We start from the raw sequence: 23,751 nt of genomic DNA, 5'->3' as shown, positions 1-23,751 counted from the left end.
TGTAGAGAATGGATTTGTGGGCACAGTCGGGGAGGGAGACAGTGGGATGAATGGAGAGAGTAGCATCAACAAACACACTCTTGGGTGCAAGATGGACAGCTGGTGAGAAGCTGTTGTGTAGCACAGGGAGCCCAGTCTGTGATGACCGAGAGGGACAGAATGCAGGAGAGGATGGAGGCTAGGGAAGGAGAGGATGTATGTAAAATTATGGCTGCCTTGCACTGCTTTATGGAGGAAACCAACACAACATTATTAAAAAAAAAAAAAGAATTTTTAAAGAAGGTAATGCGGGCTTGGGTCAAGCAACAACAGGGAGAGGAAACCTGTGTTTAACCAGCACTGACCCTGGGGCTCCTCTGGCTCATCAAAGACTGGAACAAAATCTTGGGAAAGTGTGTGAGACTCGAACAAAGATGAAAGAAGAAAGTGACAGCTAGAGGGAGAGAAAGGAGTGAGCACCAAACCCAAAGTCACACACTACCCAGCGATGTCATTTAGAATCTATTTCATGATTCAGGAATTCAGGAAACGCCAAGATGGGTTTCTGTATATTAATAAACTTCTATTAAATTATACAAATATATTTATATTAAATTTACTTGACTCATATTTTGACTCCTTTTATTTTAATCGTAACTCCAAACTTCTCCCCAATAGAAGACGTAGTCTCTGTCACAACGCAGTTAAATTAAGTTTGATTGTGCCTTCTGATTTTGTAAAAAAAAAAAAAAAAAAAAGAAAGCTTTTTACTTAATGTATTAATTAATGTATTAATATCATTGATAATGGGAAATTAACAAATGCAATTGTTCTGAATAGGTAAAACAGTCTTGATTTGATTAAATGGCTTTGGATAGACAGGGTTTAATCTCTTCCTTAACTGGGAAAAGAGTCAAGAGAGAGATTATATTTCTTGATTAGTGAATCATCAACATTTTTAGTTTAAGACCTAACATAAGGTATGTGTGGTTAAAGGCCATTCAAAAATAGCAATATATTGGGGTGTATGTATCTTTTTGAATTATGGTTTTCTCTGACTATATCCCAGGAATGGGATACATACACCTCAACGTTCATGGCAGCACCATTTACAACAGCCAAGACAAGGAAGCAAACTAAATGTCCATCAACAAATGAATGAATTAAAAAAATGTGGTATATTTACACAATGGGATACTACTCAGCCATAAAAAAGAATGAAATAATGCCATTTGCAGCAACATGAATGGACATAGAGATTATCATACTAAGTAAGCCAGAGAGACAAAATGTTAGTTGCTTAGTCATGACCAACTCTTTGTGGCGCCACAGACTGTAGCCTGCCAGGCTCCTGTGGCCAAGGAATTTTCCAGGAAGAAAATTGGAGTAAGTAGCCATTTCCTTCTCCAGGGAATCTTTCTGACCCAGGGATCAAACCTGGGTCTCCTGCACTACAGGTAGGTGAGTGACCAGGAAAGCCCCAGAGAGAAAAAGACAAATATCATATGATACCACTTATATATGAAATCTAAAAAAAAAAAAATTACACAAATGAAGTTAAATACAAAACAGAAATAGAAGCACAGATATCAAAAAGAAACTTGTTATTATCAAGGGAGAAAGAGAGAGGGAAGGATAAATTAGGAGTTTGGGAATAACACACACATACATTCAGTTCAGTCGTTCAGTTGTGTCTGACTCTTTGCGACCACATGGACTGTAGCATGCCAGGCATCCCTGTCTGTCACCAACTCCTGGACCTTGCTCAAACTCATGTCCATCAAGTCAGTGATGCTACAGAACCATCTCATCTGTCGTCCCCTTCTCCTCCCACCTTCAATCTTTCCCAGCATCAGGGTCTTCTCCAATGAGTCAGTTCTTCGCATGAGGTGGCCAAAGTATTGGAGCTTCAGCTTCAGCATTAGTCCTTCCAATAAATATTCAGGACTGATTTCCTTTAGGATTGACTGGTTTGATTTCCTTGCAGTCCAAGGGACTCTCAAGAGTCTTCTCCAACACCACAGTTCAAAAGCATCAATTCTTTGGCCCTCAGTTTTCTTTATAGTACAACTCTCACATTCATACATGACCACTGGAAAAACCATAGCTTTGACTAGACAGATCTTTGTTGGCAAAGTAATGTCTGCTTTTTAATATGCTCTCTAGGTTAGTCATAGCTTTTCTTCCAAGGAGCAAGTGTCTTTTAATTTCATGGTGCAGTTACCATCTGCAGTGATATTGGAGCCCCCAAAAATAAAGTCTCTCACTGTTCCATTTTTCCCCATCTATTTGTCATGAAGTGATGGGACCAGATTCCATGATCTTTGTTTTTTGAATGTTGAGTTTTAAGCCAGTTTTTTCACTCTCCTCTTTCACTTTCATCAAGAGGCTTTTTAGTTCCTCTCTGCTTTCTGCCATAAGGGTGGTACTATCTGCGTATCTGAGGTTATTGATATTTCTCCCGGCAATTTTGATTCCAGCTTGTGCTTCATCCAGCCTGGCATTTTGCATGATGTACTCTGCATAGAAGCTAAATAAGCAGGGTGACAATATACAGCTTTCACGTACTTCCTTCCCAATTTGGAACCAGTCTGTTGCTCCATGTCCAGTTCTAACTGTTGCTTCCTGACCTGCATACAGGTTTCTCAGGAGGCAGGTCAGGTCGTCTGGTATTCCCATCTCTTTAAGAATCTTCCACAGTGTGTTGTGATCCACACAGTCAAAGGCTTTGATAATCAATAAAGCAGAAGTATATGTTTTTCTGGAATTCTCTTGGGGTTTTTTTTGTGATGTTGGCAATTTGATCTCTGGTTCATCTGCCTTTTCCAAATCCAGCTTGAACATCTGGAAGTTCACAGTTCACGTACTGTTGAAGCTGGACTTGGAGAATTTTGAGCATTACTTTCCTAGCGTGTGAAATGAGTGCAACTGTGCAATAGTTGGAACATTCTTTGGCGTTGCCTTTCTTTGGGATTGGAATGAAAGCTGACATTTTTCAGTTCTGTGGCCACTGCTGAGTTTTCCAAATTTGCTGGCATATTGAGTGCAGCACTTTCACAGCATCATCTTTTAGGATGTGAAATAGCTCAGGTGGAATTCCATCACCTCCACTAGCTTTGTTCACAGTGATGCTTTCTAAGGCCCACTTGACTTTGCATTCCAGAATGTCTGGCTCTAAGAAAGTGATCATACCATTGTGGTTATCTGGGTCATGAAGATCTTTTTTGTACAGTTCTTCTGTGTATTCTTGCCACCTCTTCTTAATATCTTTTACTTCTGTTAGGTCCATACCATTTCTGTCCTTTTTTTTTTTTTTTTTCATTTCTGTCCTTTATTGTGCCCATCTTTGCATGAAATGTTACCTTGGTATCTCTCAATTTTCTTGAAGAGATCTCTAGCCTTTCCCATTCTGTTGTTTTCCTCTATTTCTTTGCACTGATCACTGAGGAAGGCTTTCTTATCTCTCCTTACTATTCTTTGGAACTCTGCATTCAGATGGGTACATCTTTCCTTTTCTCCTTTGCCTTTTGCTTCTCTTCTTTTCTCAGCTATTAGTAAGGCCTCCTCAGGAAACCATTTGGCCTTTTTGCATTTCTTTTTCTTGGGGATGATCTTGATCACTGCCTCCTGTACAATGTCATGAACCTCTGTCCATAGTTCTTCAGGCACTCTGTCTATCACATCTAATCCCTTGAATCTATTTGTTACTCCCACTGTATAATCATAAGGGATTTGATTCAGGTCTTACCTGAATGGTGTAGTGTTTTTCCCTACTTTCTTCAATTTAAGTCTGAATTTGGCAATAAGGAGTTTATGACCTGAGCCGCAGTCAGCTCCCAGTCTTGTTCTTGCTGACTCTATAGAGCTTCTCCATCTTTGGCTACAAAGAATATAATCAATCTGATTTCGGTGTTGACCATCTGGTGATGTCCATGTGTAGAGTCTTCTCTTGTGTTGTTGGAAGAGGGTGTTTGCTATGACCAGTGCGTTCTCTTGCAAAACTCTATGAGCCTTTGCCCTGCTTCATTCTGCACTCCAAGGCCAAACTTGCCTGTTACTCCAGGTGTTTCTTGACTTCCTACTTTTGCATTCCAGTCCCCTATGATGAAAAGGATACCTTTTTCTGGTGTTATAGAAGGTCTTATAGGTCATCATAGAACCATTCAAAGTCAGCTTCTTTGGCATTACTGGTCGGGGCACAGACCTGGATTATTGTGATACTGAATGGTTTGCCTTGGAAATGAACAGAGATCATTCTGTCATTTTTGAGACTGCACCCAAGTATTGCATTTTGGACTCTTTTGCTGACTCTGAGGGCCACTCCCTTTCTTCTAAGAGACTCTTGCCCACAGTAGTAGATACAAGAGCAGTGGCCCCACAAGAGACTGACCCAGACTTGCCTGTGAGCATACAGGAGTCTCCGGTGGAGGCCTGGGTTGGCAGTGGCCTGCTACAGGGTCGGGGGCACTGGGTGTAGCAGGGCCCTCATGGACCTTTTGAAGGAGGTCGCCACTGTCTTCATCACCTCCACCATAGTTTGGTCCGAGGTCAAACAACAGGGAGGTACCACAGCCCCCGCCCCCTCCCCAACCCGCCAACAGAAAATTGGATTAAAGATCTACTGAGCATGGCCCCACCCATCAGACCCAGTTTTCCCCTCAGTCAGCCTCTCCCATCAGGAAGCTTCCATAAGCCTCTTATCCTTATCCATCAGAAAATGAACAGAATGAAAACCACAATCACAGAAAACTAATCAAACTGATTACATGGGCCACAGCCTTATCTAACTCAATGAAACTATGAGCCATGCTGTGTAGGGCCACCCAAGACAGACGGGTCATGGTGGAGAGTTCTGACAAAATGTGGTCCACTGGAGAAGGGAATGGCAAACCATTTCAGTATTCTTGCCTTGAGAAGCCCATGAACAGTATGAAAAGGCAAAAAGATAGGACACTGAAAGATGAACTACCCAAGTTGGCAGGTGCCCAATACACTACTGGAGAAGAGTGGAAAAATAACTCCGGAATGAATGAAGAGACAGAGCCAAAGCAAAAGCAACGCCCAGGTGTGGATGTCACTGGTGATGGAAGTTAAGTCCAAGGCTATAAAGAGCATTATCGCATAAGAACCTGGAACGTTAGGTCCATGAATCAAGGTGAATTAGAAGTGGTTAAACAGGAGGTGGCAACATTAACATACACACATTACTATATAAAAAACGCACAACCAACAAGGACCTGCTATATAGTACAGAGAACTCTCCTCAGTGTTTGGTGATAGACATAAGGGAACTGCAGAAGCAGCATCCATCTGAACAGCTATGGTATTTTTAAAGGCCCAAAAAACAAATATTTTCTGTTAAGCAAAGAAAGAAAGAAAATGACAGTTAAACAAAAAAAAGGTAAGTAAATGAAGCATTAAATTATGTTTGGATCTGACCAATATCTCCTAAAATATCAGAACATAGTAACTTTTCCCTGAAAGTCTTAAGTATTTTGGGACTGTGAAAACAGAATAATTTCTGTGTAAGCATATTAGATTATCGTAAAGGTACCAAAGAGTCCTTGTTTGTTTAAAAAAAAAAAATCACACATGCGTTTTAAAATTATTATATTTTGTTATTCTTTGAAGAATGGAAATAAATTTTCTCTAACAAAATTTATTAGTAAAAAATCTCCAGAGTTAATGCTACTTGGCCACTGGCTCCCATTATAAGATTAAAGAATTTGCACATAAGAGAAATTCTCAAAGTCACTATGGACAACTTACAGTAATATGGGTAACCAGGCCTATGAAGTCAGCTAGGAAGGTCTTTCTCTATAAGAGTCCGTATTAGGAGATACTAGATGTTTGCCCTGTTTTTCCTCACTGGTAGAAGTTTTTCACTGGCTCAGGGTTGAGACTTGTAAATTCCAACTATGACATCACTTGACCTCAGTCTGAAAATGACCTAATCTCCATTTTTCACATTATTGAAGCTGCTTGCCACCTCCTTTAGGATTCCTTTAAGCTCTAATGTGGCATATTCAAAAGTATCTTAAGTGAGGGCTTTGTGTAATACATGCCATTTTTCCAGAGTAAAAACTTCCTTACTGAAAACTCTAGAAATTAAAATTCACTATTGTGAGTTACAGTAAAATCTGGGACAGATTCAACTGTATATTGAAATCTCTGAAGTCGAACTGAGTTAAATTACATGAAATACATAATGTATGAAATAAAATATCATAAAGTGCCTTCTGGACATTATATTTTATAAACCTATCTCAGATGTACACAAAAACATTTCATAATCTACCTGGAAGGTGCAGGTTTAAGAAGATGATTTTGAGAGTGCTATCAAAGGCAAGAAAAAAAGATTCCCAAAGGCACTTACGGATCATTCTTCCATGGAAGTCTTTCATAATATGATAGTACATAAAAATAAGTTTACTGAAAATAAAATGTGAATGTGTATATCAAGTCTATGGAAAATGTCAACTTCTCAAATATAAGGCAGCAAAAAAATAGCATAAAGGAAAAGTTAAGGGACCCATTTTTTAATTTAAAACTGATACAACTGAAAACTAGAGAAGCTAAAATAAAAAGGGGAAAACAGACTGATGACCTATATATAATACAACAGTGGGTTAATATGCTATGCAAAGCCTTTTATAATTTACAAAAATACAAGGTACTAAAATATATGACAAAGGATAAAAACAAAATGTAGAAAATGCCACTAGAGACACTATAAATTGATATCAACCCTTTTGGAAAGCAACATGGCAAACTGTATTTGGAACCATGAAAATATTCTCATTGCTAAAAATTTTTCCTAAGTAAATAACAGAACAACAAATAACAACACTGCAACAAGTACAAGGAGCATTAGCCATGACATCAAAAAATTTTAAGCAACCTACTAAATTCTCAATGATGGGCATAATACCTGAACAGAATTTTAAGTCATAACCTTATCTTCAAAGAGCTTTGCGAGCAAGATGTATATATGAAAAGATTTCACCACAAGACAATAAGTGATAATTGGTAAAGAAGTGGTCCAGGCAACTCTAATTCAGAGGAGAAAGAAATCATTTCCCACTTCCCACTGTGTGATCAATGAAGAAAAAATGGAATTCATGCTGGCCCTGGAAGTGGGGGTAAGATTCTCATTAGCAGAAAAGAGGACAGCACTTCAGATAAAAATAAAATAATAATATGCTCTACTGAACAGTACAGTAAAGGGGATCATCCGTTGGATATTAACATGTCTTTTTCAGAAAATAATATAAAAATCGTTCCAGGGACAAACAAGTTAGGCAAAGACTGCAGTAAGTTACAGCACCAAAGTTCTTATGCACAATCAGAATCCAGGTTCTATTTTAAAGTCTTTACTGAATTTGTTACAATATTGCATCTGTTGTTTATGTTCTATCAGGGATAGAACCTGCACCCCCTGGGCTGGAAGGCCAAGTCCTAACCACTGGACCTCCAGGGAAGTCTGGAGACCCAGGTTTTAGAAAGACCACACTGGCTCTAGTGTGAAGGCAGGGATTCAGGTAGGACATGGGAAGACAGAAATCAAGATGCCTTTTAGAAGGCTATTCTAATAGCCCAGGCGAGAAGCTGGAGAGCTAAACTTTACACATCCCCATTAGGAACAAAGAGGAACAGCTGCTATGAGGAGTACTTACCAGACAGAACCAACTGATTGGATGGAAGAACTGGCAATTGACTGGATGCCAGCCTCACGGGAATACAGTCACTGAACTGATGCCATTGAAACGTCTATTTTGGCCAACTCTCCATATATTACAATAGATCAAACGAGAAGGGAAACACGTTTGGGTTAGACGGTAAGGAATAAAATGAATTTGGTTGTGCACAAATCGAACGTCAAGTTCCTAAGAGCCAACTGGTTGGAGATTTTCCAGCAAGAAGTTAGAAATATACATCCAGGGCATGAGAAGTGGATGCATGGGGTAGCTGCGGCTTTGGGAACTGAAGGAAATGTTCAGAAAGACCCCACCCAGCTGGACAGGGTGAAGTCCAGGGCAACGCCAATACTGAGAGAGTGTCCAGAGATGGAGGGGCTGTTGAAGGGAACTGAGAGAAATCAGGTGCCTGGAGCCATGGAAACCAAGGGGTGGTGAGGATGCGGCTGGGAGAGACCCAGAAATCAGCATCCGATGCTCCAGGAATGGCAGAGAAAATGAAGCTTCCTAACAGATCGCCGGCCGGGCCAGGAGGAAGCCACACGGGCCTCCGGACGGCCACTTCAGTTGGGCAGTGATGCCAGGTTGCTCTCATTCATTTATTTATCCATTCGGCCTCCCACTCCTCTTTCTTCCAGTGATATTTACTGCGTTCTTGCCACTACCACATTAACACCGAGGACTCCAACAAGCTCCCTGAAGTCCAGAAACACTAATATAAGATAAATAAGTATAATGATGCTAACTAAGCGGCTGAGGTTTGACTGGAAGTAGAGACAGCAAATGCAGATATTTCTCATGGAGGAAGAGCTCGTGGTTGAGAGGTAAGCAGGACGAAGCCAAGGACTGTCCAGACTGTAAGAGACTTGCGTGTCTGTTGGCTGAGAGGTCGAGCGGGGAGATGCTAATGGCAGAACAGGTTGAGTGTTTGCCACCAGCAGATCCTGTGAAACCCATGCGCTGCGACGTACAATCCTCACCGTGACTCGATGAGCTAAGAAGGAACAGACCTCTTCTCCCAGGGCAGATGGACACACCAGGAGTGAGGCAGTTTGCTCAGGGCCACCCCCAGCTTAACCCTGGCACGGCCGTGCGCCCACAGGAGGGCACCCACCAGAGCCGTCCTCACAGGGAGCGGGGAGGCCCGGGGTGGGCAGCACGAGGAAAGAGGGCAGCGGAGCAGGGTCAGTGGGTCCCGGGAGACAAGCCGGAAGAGACGGAAGGGCAGGGGCAGGCGCCGCAGAGAGAAACCCGATAAAATCGTGGGCTGCATCCTCTGCGGACGCGGAGCAAAGTGCGACACAAAATGCTTCGCCTGTAGCCTGGCTTCTAGGCAAGAAAACTGGCCTGAAGCCTGCTGTGTGGGACACGTGTCCGAAATAAAGGACCTCGCCTAAGATGGATAAGGAAGATGTGGTACATACATACAGTGGAATATTTCTCAGCCATAAAAGTGCACAACATTGGGTCATTTGCAGAGGTGTGGATAGACTTAGAGACTCATACAGAGTGCAGTCAGTCAGGAAGAGAAAAACAAATATCGTATATTAACGCATACATGTGGAATCCAGGGAGATGGTACCGATAAACCTACCTACAGGGCAGGAATAGAGGCGCAGACACGGAGAATGGACATGTGGACACAGAGGCGAAAGGGGAAGGTGGGGCAAACTAACTGGGAGATTAGGATTAACAGACGCACAGGACCACGTGTCAAAGAGGTAGCTAGTAGGAGGCTGCTATATAGCATAGGGAACTCAGTTCCAGGCTCTGTGAGGACCCAGAGGGCTAGGATGGGGGGTGGGAGGGAGGCTCAAGAGAGAGGGCATGTGCGGGTGTGTGTGTGTGTGTGTGTGTGTGTGTGTGTGTGTGTGTAAAAAGAGGTTGTAATAGTAATGGAAAGCAGGGGCAAATACAGATGCTATAAAAAGAAAAGAGAAAACAAACTGAAAAAGAAAAACTAAGATGCATGTTTTTAGCTTAGGAGCCTAACAGTACAGGGAAGAGATGACAGGAGTCAGTGGCAGGAATATGAGGAGTTATTCTTTACTTTTTTAAAAACTTTTTTGCATCTTCCAAAGCTTTCTATAATGCTCACTGCATACAAATGTGTTACTCCTTCAGTTTAAAAAAAAAAAAAGGGTAACATTTTTAAAACACTATTGAGAACTCAAAAACTATAATAATGGTGGTAAAAAAGGAACAAGCAAGCTGAAAAGGTGTCTTAAGCAGGGTGAACAGTAAATGACAACAGCTTGGATCTGTGGGATGAAGAAAAGGAGAAGCCAAGGGTGATGCTGAGTTAAATGGTGACACCATTTAACAGGATCCAGAGACGAGAAGAAGGTGCAATTCCAAATAACCTTAAAAAATGGGATTACATCTGTATGTGATAGGATGAAAGCACTCAGGATTAGAGGGCCACCTGATGCAGAGCCGACGCACCGGAAAAGACACTGATGCTGGGAAAGATTGAAGGCAGGAGAAGGAGGTGACAGAGGATGAGATGGTTGGAGAGCATCATCGACTCAACAGACATGAGTCTGAGCAAACTCCAGGAGACAGTGAAGGACAGGGAAGCCTGGCGTGCTGCAGTCCACGGGGTCGCAGAGAATCCAACAGGATGTAGCGACAGAACAACCACAAATAGGGTGAATGTATGCAGGTTACGGAAGTGATGAAGAAAGGTCTGATCTGGGGCTAAGTGGCCTTAAAAGAGTGGTAAAAATGATGGATTTGACGATGTCACAGGAGATGATCCAAAGACAGGAGAGTGAAGGAAGTGTTTAAAGGTGAGGCAAGTCAAGAGGAAAACAGAAGTCACTCTTTGAACACCTTAATAATCACTGGTACAGGCAAAATCTAACAAGAAACACCAAAATTTAGAGGCAAAAGTTATTTAAAAAGCCACAAAGTTCCTCCTCAAAATATTTGTTAATTACAAAGGGGAAGAGAGGAACTTTAGAGTGAAGATAACTGGCAGACACTCCTTAACCAACAGGTTAACCTCACCAGCAACAAGACATGGCAACATCATGCACTCCTGCAAGGATGCCCCAAGGACACAGCCTCACTTCTGTGGCATCCTTGCCACAAATGCGTAACTTCAACCTAAACAGCAGGTACCCAAGTCGAGGGACACTTTATGAAATAACTGACCAGTACTCTTCCAACTGTTAAGTCATTAAAGACAGACTTAAGAACGGTTGGAGCTTGAAGGAGACGGAGGAGGCAGAATAGCTAAATGCAATGTTTGGAAACTCAAAAAAGAGGGGATATATGTAAACAGGTAGCTGATTCACTTTGCACACAGCAGAAATAACACAGCACTGAAAAGCAACTATATTCCAATAAAAAATTTTTAAAGATTTTTCACAAAAAAAAACAAAAAATAATAAAGATGAATGCAATGTGTGATTCTGAAACAACAACAACAAAAAGCCAATGGTGGGGAAATTGATGGAAGCCAAATAAAGCCCATAGTTTACTTGCCAGTATTGTTCTCAAGTTAGTTTTTACTTTGATAATTGTGCCTTGGCTGTGTAAGATGGTCCTTCATGAGAAGCTGGGTCAAGGGTATATGGGAACCTTCCATCTCTGTGACACTTTTATTAAGTCCAAATTAATTTAAAAATTAAAACTCTTAAAAATTAGACAGGCATCCTGCAAAAAATAAAACTGAACCCTTTCTTCAAATATTATATTAGTACAACTTCCATGAGAATATTTTTAATGAAAACATAAACACATTAGAAAAAAAGAAGAGCAACAATTTTATAATCTGAGTCCAGAGGACAAGAAGCATGAAATTCAAGCCATAAATGAAAAGACTGATCCCTTTTGATTATATAATTTTGTTAAATCTGGCCAAAAAAAAAAAAAAAAAAACACCACGATAAACAAAATCACTAAAGGATAATCTGGAAAAAAAACATACTTGAAATTAGTATCACAAAGGGCTAATATCTTAAAAAATCCTAGAAGTCAAAAAAAAAAAAAAAAAAAAGACCCCAACCTGGTAGAAAAATGGACAAAAGCTATGGAGAAAAAAATAGATATGGAAAGATGAAATTTAAAACTATAAGAGGGTACATGCTTTTCTTAACAGATTGGCAAATGACAAAACATTTGGTAATACACTGTCTCATAGAAAAACAGCCACTCTCATACATTACTAGAGGGGAGGACAAACTTGTACCACTTCTATGAAGAGAAATTTTCCAATAGCTCTTAAAAATTTAATGCCTGTACTTCTCTCTCCAGCAATATTACTTCGAGGAATTGATCCTGAGCATATTCCCCTACACGAGTGGAAAACTTAACATCCAAGGATTTTCCCATCAAAACTGTTCTAATAACAAAGGATCGGACATAACCTAAACGCCCATAGATAAAAGACTGGTTAAATTAAAAAACGGTACATTGTGTAAGGCATACTCTGAAGTCAGGAAAAAGGCTGCAGTGGTTCTACACTCACGTCATGGTATATTGTTAACCGTATAAAGCATAGTGCCAATGTGTGAGCAAAGAACATTAACTTACAGGCAAATGATATGTATATTCTTGACAAACACTGGTGTCTCTGAGAGGATGGATATTCAAGAAACTAGTGAACTCTTGGCCACAGCAGTATTTTAGAGAGGCGTGTTTTATAGTTTTTCAAAACTTAAATTTAAAACATCTTTAAATAGAGCAGAGAGAGGCATATAGTCAGCTAGTAAATTAGAGGGGAAAAGTACTGATAGAGGATGACAACACGTCAGGGGGAAAGTTGCCAAGAGAGGTGGGGGCCCTGGAAATCATGACTGGAGAGATTCCCTGACTTTGGGGTGAAGTATGGGTTTATTCCTGAGAGGTTAATTCTGATGGGGACTTGGGAAAAGCCCTTAGGCTGGGGATTTGGAATCAAGCAGTGTCCATGGTGGGGTGGGGGAGGGAGGGTGGGTGGGGGGCATGTCACAGCATGTCACAGCTTGGTTGCCCAGGAACCCAGGGACTGTTTCTATGCACATCTCACAGACATATTAACTTACTCGTATCCAGAAGACAGCACACTTGCATGTTTCTACCCTATTGCTTAAAGGAAACTCTGGCTCTTTCAGACCGACATTCACACAGATGTTAAAGGATGTTACTGAGACAGTGAAAAGGTCAGTGGACACCAGGGACTGGGGCATGGAGGGATGAATAGGCAGATTAGAGAGGACTCTTAGGGCAGTGAAATTATCCTGTATGATACCACAGTCATGGATACACATCATTATATCTTTGTCCAAACCCACAGAATGTACAACACCAGGAGTGAGCCCTTGTGTCAACTATGGACTTGGGGCGATAATGACCTGTCAGTGTAGGCTCATCGACTCTAACAAACATACACCTCTGGTGATAATGGGAAAGGCTGTTCATGGATGGATGCAGGGGGATACGGGAAGGGAAAGCTGCTCAGTCGTGTCCGACTCTTTGCGACCCCATAGACTATACAGTCCAGGGAATTCTCCAGGCCAGAATACTGGAGTGGGTAGCCTTTCCCTTCTTCAGGGGATCTTCCCGACCCAGGAATCAAACCAGGGTCTCCTGCATTCCAGGCAGATTCTTTACCAGCTAAGCTACCAAGGAGTTCCCCAGGATACGGGAAAACTCTGTACTTTCTGCTCAGTTTTGCCCCCAACTTAAAACTGCACTAACAACAAAGTCTATTTAAAAGTGTGGGGGAGGGGCACACCTATTCTTCAACACACAACCCTGATGTTTGAGCATCTGATAAAGAACAGTCAATCAATCAGTGCTTGGGATTTATATATCATGTTGTATATAACATTACATCTTTCTCCTAAGAGTTCAAAGGTTTTAAATGTTCCTCCTTCATTTATCCTTACAACATCCTCACACCTACAGTGGAATATAAACACTGTAAAATTGGGTAGAAAGAGGCAATATCGGGAGAATGAGGCCAAGTCTCAAGATGAATCACTTGCAGAAATAGACCTGCAATTCAACTTTCCTTATTGAGCATCACGATTTTTTCAAACATATAAAGGCCATGTTGAAAGCAAACAATTGGGAGTGTCATCTATGGTCTACCCTGAAGTGTATGTGTGTGCATGTGTGTATACATAAACATTCATGCACAGATAGATACACAATCATGCATTCATGCATACATACAGCCTTACTCATATAATTTCTCTCTCTCTCTCTCTCACACACACACACACACACACACACCCCTTACTCATATAATCATACTGCAGCCTAAGAGCCAGCTTTATCCTGACTGGCTGAACTTAGACATTTTTTTTAGCCAAACTTAGGCACAATAATAGTAAAATAGTGAAACTGACTATTAGCTATTATAAATAAAGAAACTCACTTATGTCATTGTCAGAATTTCTAGTCTGAGATAAGTGAGAACAAACAAACTTACAAAAGACAATTACAAGTCAAATATACTTGTCACTGCTCCCACTAAAAGGATTTAATTTAAAACATCATCATATTGGAAGGAGAAATGAGAAGCTAATAACATGCACTGACTTTTACATAAAATTAGTATGTAAAGTGGGAGCTAGGAACCTAATGGTAAATATGAAGCAATGGCTTGCATTTTATCAGACTAAGCAAAAACGTAATTGACAGAGGCAAATCTAAATGAACTTCCAGCTATTTCAACACTAAGTGCAGCTGCATGCTAATTGTCAGTATTATAGATTGAAAAAAATGCATTGAAACTGAAAAAAATTTTAAAGGCAGCCAATAAGCAAACTTACCTACTTTACTGATGTTACCATTTATTTAATCAGAAAAAGGTATTTTTTTCCAAAAAGGAATTTTTAACATCAGATTATTCCATCTGCAGTTACTTCAAATTGATTGAGGAGAAAAGTGTTTGGAGGCAAATGAAAATATTAAAATGTTCTGCAAGCAGTATCTGCTACTCTTGGAATTAAGTCGAGGTTAAAAAACATTTGTTTTCAAGAAGCCAATAAAATAATACTTCATTTAAGAGCCACTAAGAATATTTTACATGTATATATATGTACATATATAGGTACACACACACATATATATATATGTAACAATCAGTTTTCTGTACACCAGAAACAAACACAATATTGTAAATCAACTGTACTTCAATTTTAAAAGACCACTAAGAATACCCCACTTGGTATCTTATATTAGTGGCAGTTATGAGATCAAGCTCTGGCATCAGCCTTCTTGAGTTCAAATCCCGACTCTTTCTTGCTGTGTGACCCTGGCAGATCACTTAACCACACCCTGCCTCACTTTCCTCATCTTACTATGAGGGTGATTAACAGTACCTACCTCCTAGGATCATTGTAAGAATGAAATATGTTCACATATGTCACACACATGCCCCATATCTGTGAGCAATCATTATTATCACCGCTCAGGACAGCAGTCTCTTAGGGCAGGTATTCTTTTGTACTAAAAAACTGACCAAGAAGATGGTAGCAACATGCCATGATTCTGCTGGCCCCCCAGATTATAAGTACTGTAATGTCCCACCTCTCATACCCTCCCCCTGGTTGATGGGAATCATGGGAATATCTTTGCTACTTCTGAGTATAGATCTATCCTTGGTGATAAACTGACTGAGGTACCACTCTCCCAGGAAATGTTGCACAAGTGACTCTAGACCAGAGGCTGCCAAGCCCAGGATATCTGAGAAGGTGCTCTGAGATTCTGGCATATCTTCCCTACAACACCATCAGTCCTTAAAGCGACGATTATAGGTGACTGGGCACACACCTGACTTTGCACTTGATCTTTATCCAGATCCCTTGGAATATCTCACCGAATTATTTATCCTGCATTTTCCAAGGTCATGAAAAGGACAGGGCACAAAAATCAAAGCTGATAACAGAAAGGTTTTATGTTCCTTCTTCCCCTTTAATTTACTGGAAGTTCCAGCATCTGAATAGAAGGAAAAAGGCCAAGTCTACAGGCATCTTGGCAGGGTGACGAGTCATCGAAAAGAGAAGTGAATTCCCACAAAATAAACACACCAAACCCAGGCTTCTCTCAACTGCAGTCAAACTGTGAGTGGACTGGCACCCCTGCCAAGGGATCAAGGGAAGAGAAATGGGAGAAAGACAGAGGAAGCCCTGAGCCTTGAATCACATACAAATTCTGATTTCAAAGGAGGACCAGAGTGCTTGCCTGTACGCAGTCAGGGCATGGCATTCATCCAGGGTCCAGACAGACCACAGGGCCTGGCAAATATACCTGGAGTAGGGATAAACTCAGGGCGAAATCAAGCTCTCCCCACCTTCTCAACATCCTTTTCCCTGTTCCTTTGTGCTATTACTTCATCAGGACCTTGAGACTTCAACTTAGAAAAACCTACTCCTAAAAAAACAAAAAAAAAAAAAAGAAAAACCTACTCCTCAAGAGGATCGTTTACCTCTCAGCATGAATTTCATCCCAGTATTTCTCTCCAAATTATTTTGCTTCACTTATGATTTCTAAGGTGATCAGAGACTTCCTGCCATTCAAATGGGGTTGGTCCTGAAATTAGACTATTCCAGAGGAGGAAATCTACTCTGCTTGCATAAGATACCAGCTCTCATCTGTGGACCTAGATAGTCCTATTTTCACTGTGTGAGTGGTCAGTCGCTAAGTCATGTCCAACTCTCTGTGACCCTAGGGCTGTAGCCCATCAGGCTCCTCTCTCCTTGGGATTTTCCAGGCAAGAATACTGGAGTGGGTTGCCATGCCCTCCTCCAGGGGATCTTCCTGATCCAGGGATGGAACTTGCGTCTCCTGCATTGGTAGATGGGTTCTTTACCACTGAGCCACCTGGGAAGACTTATTTCCACATGAAATGTCTAAAACAGATAATGACTGTTAGCCACATTTAAACTTTAAAAATAAACTGAGCAGATTAATTCCTCAAATACCATAGAAAGACAACAATCCTTTAAATTTAGAATTAGTCAAACTTCAGAATAATTTTAAAATTTAAATATATCATATTGGAAAGAATAGCCAACAAGCCTAATTTTTTGATCCAACATCACCACTATCTTATCATGTAACCATAGACATATGTTACTTGAATTTTCAGGCCTCAGTCTCCAGTGATCAAAATTAATAGTTTTGGTATCTATCTAAGATTCCTTTCAACTCAAAATTTTCATGAATCATTAGTTATTTTCAGTTCACGTACTGGCAGACATGTGGGAGCAAAAGTTCAATTTGCAGCTAGCAATGAATATGAACCATTTGAATAAAGATACAGAAAATGGACTTTTAAAATTAATGTAGCATGGGTGTGAGAAAAAATAGAGAGGATGCTGTAGAATTAAGGCAGTTTTTCCTTCAGTCCATTATATAAGTTACCTGATCTAATATTACTAGGTCTTGTTTTGTTTTACACTACTGTAAAGCCACATGAATTTCCAAAAGTGTAACATACAAGGACCACACCCACAAGACTAGATGCTAGCTCTTGGAGTTCAAGCAAGAAATGCTAAGAATAATACGAACTTTTGGGAACCGAGGCCATACCCTCCAGGGTCCCTTGGGAGGTCTCTCCCAGTGCTCACCTTCCAGCAGTTGGTCCAGGCTGGAAATCTTCTTGAGTCCATCAATGGTGTAGATTGTTCTCACTCCCTGGGGCAAATTCACGTTATCCGACAGAGTTCGGGTCAAATCAGCCAGCAGGGCCTCAAAAGATCGGAACCGGTCTGGGGAGATGGCATACACAATCCCTTTGAAGTAGCGATCTCCGTTTCGGTAGAAACGCACTTTCTTGGCCTTCTTCTCGGAGCTGAGGGTCTGCAGCGTGCGGGTGCGGTAGAAGCTGCAGTGGGCGCTGTGCGTGGGGCTGGGCAGCCCGTTCACCCGCGACCCTCGGCTGTACCTCTGGGCCTTGTCCCGCTCGTCAAAGTGCTCCAGCTCCATGTCTCTGCCGAAGGACATGACTGCGGCTAGAGCTGAACCTGGGAGCACAGAAACACAAACAGCCACACACAGGTGTTATTTTAGCATCCAGACGGAAGGCTCAACTTGAGAGCAGCTGATGGGAGCACTGCTATAACAGATGATGTGCTTCATATGAGTGATCAACTTGGGAGAGAAAAGACAATATTCAGGAGAGGCAGACCAAGGGAAACATTACTAATCAACCCCAGGTTTTTTAGAATACGGCTAGTATGCGTTGACCATCTAGAACATGTCCGGCTTTGAACCGCTCTTATTTGTGATAGTCACAACAAACCTTTCAAAGTTTATTTATTATTAACCCCATACACAGATAAAGAAACTGAGGCACAGAAAAATTTCTCCCCACTTTCTCCAAATGATACAGTTGAGAAATGCTTGAGCCAACAACTCTGACCCAGGTTTGTCTGGCTCCAAGGATCCCTGCAGGTTAATCCTGATGGTAGGTAGCACATGAGCCTTCACATCAGTCCAGGGCTAAATATAAAAGATATAGCAGTGGGGGTGGGCCAGGAATCAAAAGAGGGCAGGTAACATTTAACAGTCAGATTTTAGGGATCTCCCTGGTGGTTCAGTGGTTGTGAATCCACCTTCCAATGCAGGGGATGCAGGTTCCATACCTGGTCAGGTAACTAAGATCCCACAAACTGCGGAGCAACTAGGCTCACACACAGCAACTACAGAGCCCATGGGCCCCAGGTGCCATGCGCCACTAGAAAGAAGCCTGCGGGCCGCAAGGAAGATCCCCCACACTGCAGCTAGGATCCGATACAGCTAAAAATAAATGAATGAATATATTTTTTTAAGTCAGATTGTAAACATTTTACCCAGTGTTTGTAGTCTCCATGGCCAGACCAAGAGCAAAAAAATTCATGGGTTCTACCAATTTAAAAGTGATTTTCCTACATGGTGGTTTAATCGCTAAGTCGTGTCCAACTCTTGAGACCCCATGGAATGTAGCCCGCCAGGCTCCTCTGTCCATGGAATTCTCCAGGCAAGAATACTGGAGTGGGTTGCCAAGTCCTTCTCCAGGGGATCTTCCTGACCCAGGGATTGAACCGGTGTTCAATCTGCATCGCAGGCAGATTCTTCACCACTGTGCCACCTGGGAATTTCCTACGTAGTCAGTTGAAATTTACTTGAAAAGTAGACTCACAGTAACTCATTTACTGATACTTAATGCTTCAGATAAGGTGGATTTTTAAAAAGGGGTGGGGGGAGGAAGGGACGGGCAGAAAGGTAAGGAGGGAGGGATGGAAGAGGAAAAAGGAAAGGAAAAGCAACAACAAAATAAAATCAAAAAGGGATCAAAGTTACTTCTTCTTTGGGGCACTTGGCCCTTCTTTCCACTAAGACTCTTTGTGTGGAGGAAATCTAGGCTTAAACACGCTGATCCAGACTTGATCCAGGAACAACTATGTAACCCGGAGAAATCTACTTGTTCATCATCATTAAGCCACGGTTTCCTCCGTCACACATGGGAAACCCGATAGTACCTACCTCACAGTTAATATCAGCTATTAAATAAGTGAATACACATGAAACACTTGGAGTAATGTCTAGACTGTGATAAGTATTAATATTTTTAATTAATAAAATTTGCTTCTCTGTTCCTGACTCTGTCACAGAAAAAACTAGTAGGAAGAAAATCTCCCCCGTCCAGTAAGGGGGGATCCGGGTGAGTGCCCACCTCCTACCCTCCACCATTTCCATGTCAGAACCTTCTGGAAGGCACACCTGTGCCCCTACGGCTCCATTTGACTTTGGACGGAGCTGGGTCGTGGGCAGGCTGCCCGTGGGATTATTTCACCCTTGCTCAGGAGTTAGCTGGCGAAGGCTTGTGCTATTGCCCTTCACAGGTGATCTGTGTTTTAATAGGACAATCTAGAAGATGGGAAAACCTCAGCATTCAAAGAAAGAAGTCTTAATGACAAAATTTCAGGCACACTGAAACAGAATATAAGGGAACTGAAAACTGGGGGCAAGAACTTTATGCTGTTGTTCAATCGCTCAGTTGTGTCTGACTCTTTGCGACCCCATGGACCATAGCACACCAGGCTTCCCTGTCCTCCACCACCTCCTGGAGTTAGGACTTTATCAGTGCCCCCCAAACCCCACCATGAAGACGATGTCGCCGTTCTGAAGGTCAGTCCAAACCAAAGCCCTGCCAAGCCTCCCTGACCTTTCCTTCACCCTCCATAAACTGACCTCTGATCCACTCAGAGCAACTAAAAATTCATGCTCAAAAGCTTCATGCACTGCCAGAGACTGTGCACCTCTGAAATGCATGGAGTGGAAAAAGCTCACATTTATCTGATGTCTGTGATGTGCCTGACACTGTTAGGTGGCGATCAATTGCTATGTAACATGCTAAAAATGCCCTCTAGACCTCATGACAGTCCAGTGAGGGAGGGGATGTTATTGTGACCGAGGGTGAGTATGGGTTGTACCCACGTGCCAAAGTCATAACTGAGGCCTTGGGACTTGAACCTGGATTTACTCCAGTTGACCCTGAAGCTGGCACCCCCTGCCCCTCCTTTCTGATCCAGCTCTGTGTTCTAGAGGCCTAGACCCCCTGCCAGTGGCTGCTCATCACATGTAAAGCAGGCTTTTGAAAGCCTCTGCTCCTCTTGGGCAGACCACTTAAACTGCCAGAGAGACTCCGTTGCACAGAGGAGGCAGGTCATCAGGCCTCCAACGTCGCCACCTGCGCACCCTGAGGGGGTGTGGGGGGAAGAGCAGCGCAGTGGGATTCAGTCTGGAGTGATGAGCTCAGGGCACATTTCTCCACCAGACATGAAAACTACCCCATGCCACTTAATACCCCGGACAGCCTAAACTGGCATTTTCCAGGGACTTCCCTGGTGGTCCGGTGGTTAAGACTCTGCACTTTCAGTGCAGGGGGGGCAAGGGTTCAATCCCTGCTCAAGGAACTGAGATGCTACATGCAGTGAGGCAAGGCCAATAAATTAACAATAAGAATAATAAAATAACTTTATTAAAATAAAAACAAATTTGCATTTTCCAGAAAAAAATTTACCACATATATGAATTGGTTTCACTGATTTTGAAGTTAGATAACTTCAAAACAATTATCAGTTGATATCCAGTCCTTCAGATAGCTAGTAATTGAGTAAACAGAATATTTTGCCCATGATATCATAACTGCTCCTACACTTATTAATTATTTGTTTTTAAAAGGCATTGTTTGTCTTCCAAAAGGGAGTGTGTGATGGGGCGATGACGCTGCCAGCACTCAAACAGCCATGCCAATTCACTAGGTTCCTCAAACTTTGTGAAATATAAAGGCCGGATTGGCTGTTGAAGATTTTATTTTTAAAGGCAGTGATAATTCTTCCTACCCTAGGCGTTTCCTCTCAAATCCAAATAAACTGAAACACACAGGACATGCGGAAAGGATGGTACAATTGTGTTGCTAGAGTGCAAATCTAATTCCAAGGGGCTCTTGTTGATTTGTAATTGGCAAGGGTCAAATGATTTAGCAATTGTTGGAATCCCCTTGAGGGAAAGGCTTCTAGAACCAAGAATCCCACACTAGACCCCCCAAAAAAGATCGATTTAGAACAGAAAAGTTGATTTTGTTTTATTTGTATATTTCCCAAACTGGATCAGGCGTTCAACCACAGCAGGGCCAAGATCTTTTACTTCCCTTCACTGAGCCTGCTGCAAAGTAGGCAATGATGTTGGTGACAAAGAAAAACCACACGCCGGGTGAAATCATTCTGAAGCTACAGCAACCACTAAATGAATGTCAAAAACCACACTACACATCCTCGTGTTCCAGATATTATGTGTGGCATTAAAATAGATGTTCTCTCCCTCGCTCAGCAATTCCAATGGATTAGTCATTTATTTGAATCAAGAGCACCTGGGGAAGATTCACCAGACTTCCAGGGCTCCCCTGCTTTCTGTGGAAGCCAGCTATGGAGCACAGCCACGGTCACAGACCATAGGTGGCCAAGGGCCTGGGCACAGGTGTGTCCTGATGCCACGAAGGTAACTGCGAGGCCTGAGCCAGGCAGCTCATAGACGCCTGGGTGGGGAAGACCCCGGCCTGGTTCTTATCAAGAGATTTTCCTATAAATACTGCCAGACTGAGAAATCAGCGTTTTAGATGGTTCTCTGTGGGATTTCTCACCATCATGAAGAACCTCTGTGTCCATCCTTCTCTAGATGAGCACATGAGTTCCTGTTCACAGATTATACTCATATACTCACTCACACTCACACACACACACTCACACACACCAAGAAATAACCTGGTATAAAGACTACCGTGTTTATAAATGTTTATAAATAGATTTATATAAAATCTATATAGACGCTGGACCTAGATATTCCAAGGCACATTTTGCCAGTAGAACTAGGATGTGCGGGAATGGACAGGCGTGCAATACGAGGCGCACACACATCTTCAGAGTGCATGCACCACCCTGGACGCAGCTGTATCACAGGATGCGATCGTACCTTTCACAATGTTCTACACATAACCTCTCTCAGAATCCTCTCTGACCCGCATTCATGCGACATTTCATACTTAAAAAAACGCTGTCCTACTTTCCCGGGGAAAGGAGATATATTTAGGAACATTCATAAAACGTATTCACAGGACACCCTGCGGCGTGGCCACTGAACGCGTGTGCTCCGTAATCTGGACACACGTTCACAGGTGCGGTGAGGAAGCCGGTCTGAACGAGACCTTTCATCTGCTCCGTCTCCCACAAGCATCTCCCCGCCCAATCCAGCAGCGATTCGGAGCAAACCTGGTTTTCCACCGCCGCCCCTTTTGTGGGGCAATGCGGGGCTGTGCGTGCGCTCCCACTAGGAGGAGAATGCCGTTTCCTCTCCGCAGGCTTTTTAGCACTGCGGGCACTAATTTGTGCAGGGGGCTGCCTCGCAGTCCCCGAAGGAACTTGAGATCCCGCAAATGTACTCGCTACATTTGCCCTCCCCCTACCCCCAAATGCAAGGACCCCCGTCCTCCACCCTCCGGGCCCACGGGAGAGCGCACACACAATAAGAGGCCTGGCCCGGCCACTCCTTCTGGGCGCAGACTTGGTCCCCGTTCCGCGGCCAGTTCTGACAATGACCAGCACCTCGCCCGGCCCCTGCGCCCTGGTTCTCCACTAACAACGCGGCGGCCGGGAGCCTTGGCGCCCCGCTCGCCCGACTCCCCGTTTCCAGCGCGGCGGTGGCACCAGACAAAAGAGGCAGGTGCCCGCGGCCCCGGGGCCGCCCGCACACAGCGCCCCCGGCCGGGGCAGGACCGGGCAGCGCCTTTCGAGGAACGGCAGGCTGGGCGGCGGCGGCCAAGGGGCGCCCACCGGCCCTCCGCGCCCGCGCTTCCCCGGCGCCCCGCGACTGCGGGAAGAGCGGGCTCGGCCCGGCCCCCGGCGGGACCCCCGGCAGGCCCTCCCCACTGCTCCCTTCCCCAGGCGAAGGCAAACCACGCACCGGTCCGCGGAGAGACGCCGCCGGGGGTCTTTGTGGCCGCGCTCGGGCCGCCTCGTGCGCTGTCCTCGCCGGGCTGGGCGCGGCCGGGCCACGGGGCTGCGGGGCCGGGGCTGGGCGGCGGCGGCAGGAGCGCGGGCGTCTGGGCTGCAGCCGCTAGAGCAGGGATGCGCCTCGGCCGGTCCTCATTGAAATGCGGCGCTTCGCACAGCCTCACTCCTGCCTCTCTCCGGAGGAGGGCGGCGGCGGCGGGCGCGCTCCCTTTTCTTGTGGCTGGCTCGCTCGCCCGCCCCGCTCCTCCTGCTCCTCCTCCGCGTGCGCGCCCCGCGCCCCCGCCCCTCCAGGCCGGGCGCACCCACCACGGCTGCGCCCCGGGCCCCCGCCTCCCGCGCCCTAGCCTGCCACGGCGACCTCGGTGCGTCTGGCTAGACAAACCCCCTGACCTCCCCGGGCCCCGGGAGTGGTTGTCTGGAGACAGGGGGCGGTCGGTGGTGGACCTGGGGGCCGGGAGAGAGAACGTGGACCGGGTCTGAACCGGGAAACGTGCACGGCAGAGACGTGAGGTGTGTCCTCCTCAGGGCAGGCCGGGGGTGGGGGGAGGAGGGCCATTTCTCCCTTCAGGATACACACACTT

General features: G+C 43.8%; 1 protein-coding gene across 6 annotated transcripts in view; it reads right to left on the bottom strand.

Moving 5' to 3' along the window:
• The window catches only part of DCLK1 (doublecortin like kinase 1), a 335,842-nt gene extending 312,436 nt beyond the window's left edge, over nucleotides 1-23,406 (bottom strand). For 2 of the 6 annotated variants that reach the window (XM_043477422.1, XM_043477418.1), the window contains exons 1-2: nucleotides 23,121-23,403; nucleotides 17,249-17,644 (exon numbers count right to left, since the gene is read on the bottom strand). In XM_043477422.1, the coding sequence (XP_043333357.1) occupies nucleotides 17,249-17,624 (376 nt within the window). In that variant the 5' untranslated portion in view covers nucleotides 17,625-17,644; nucleotides 23,121-23,403. Of the gene's footprint in view, nucleotides 1-17,248; nucleotides 17,645-23,120 lie in introns of all 6 variants that reach the window. The other 4 variants (XM_043477420.1, XM_043477419.1, XM_043477417.1 and 1 more) reach the window with 4 other exon arrangements.
• Between the last annotated feature and the right edge of the window lie 345 nt (nucleotides 23,407-23,751).

This window comes from Cervus canadensis, chromosome 9 (assembly GCF_019320065.1).
Source record: "Cervus canadensis isolate Bull #8, Minnesota chromosome 9, ASM1932006v1, whole genome shotgun sequence".
NCBI lineage: Eukaryota > Metazoa > Chordata > Mammalia > Artiodactyla > Cervidae > Cervus > Cervus canadensis.
This window is presented reverse-complemented; position numbering and strand designations above follow the sequence as displayed.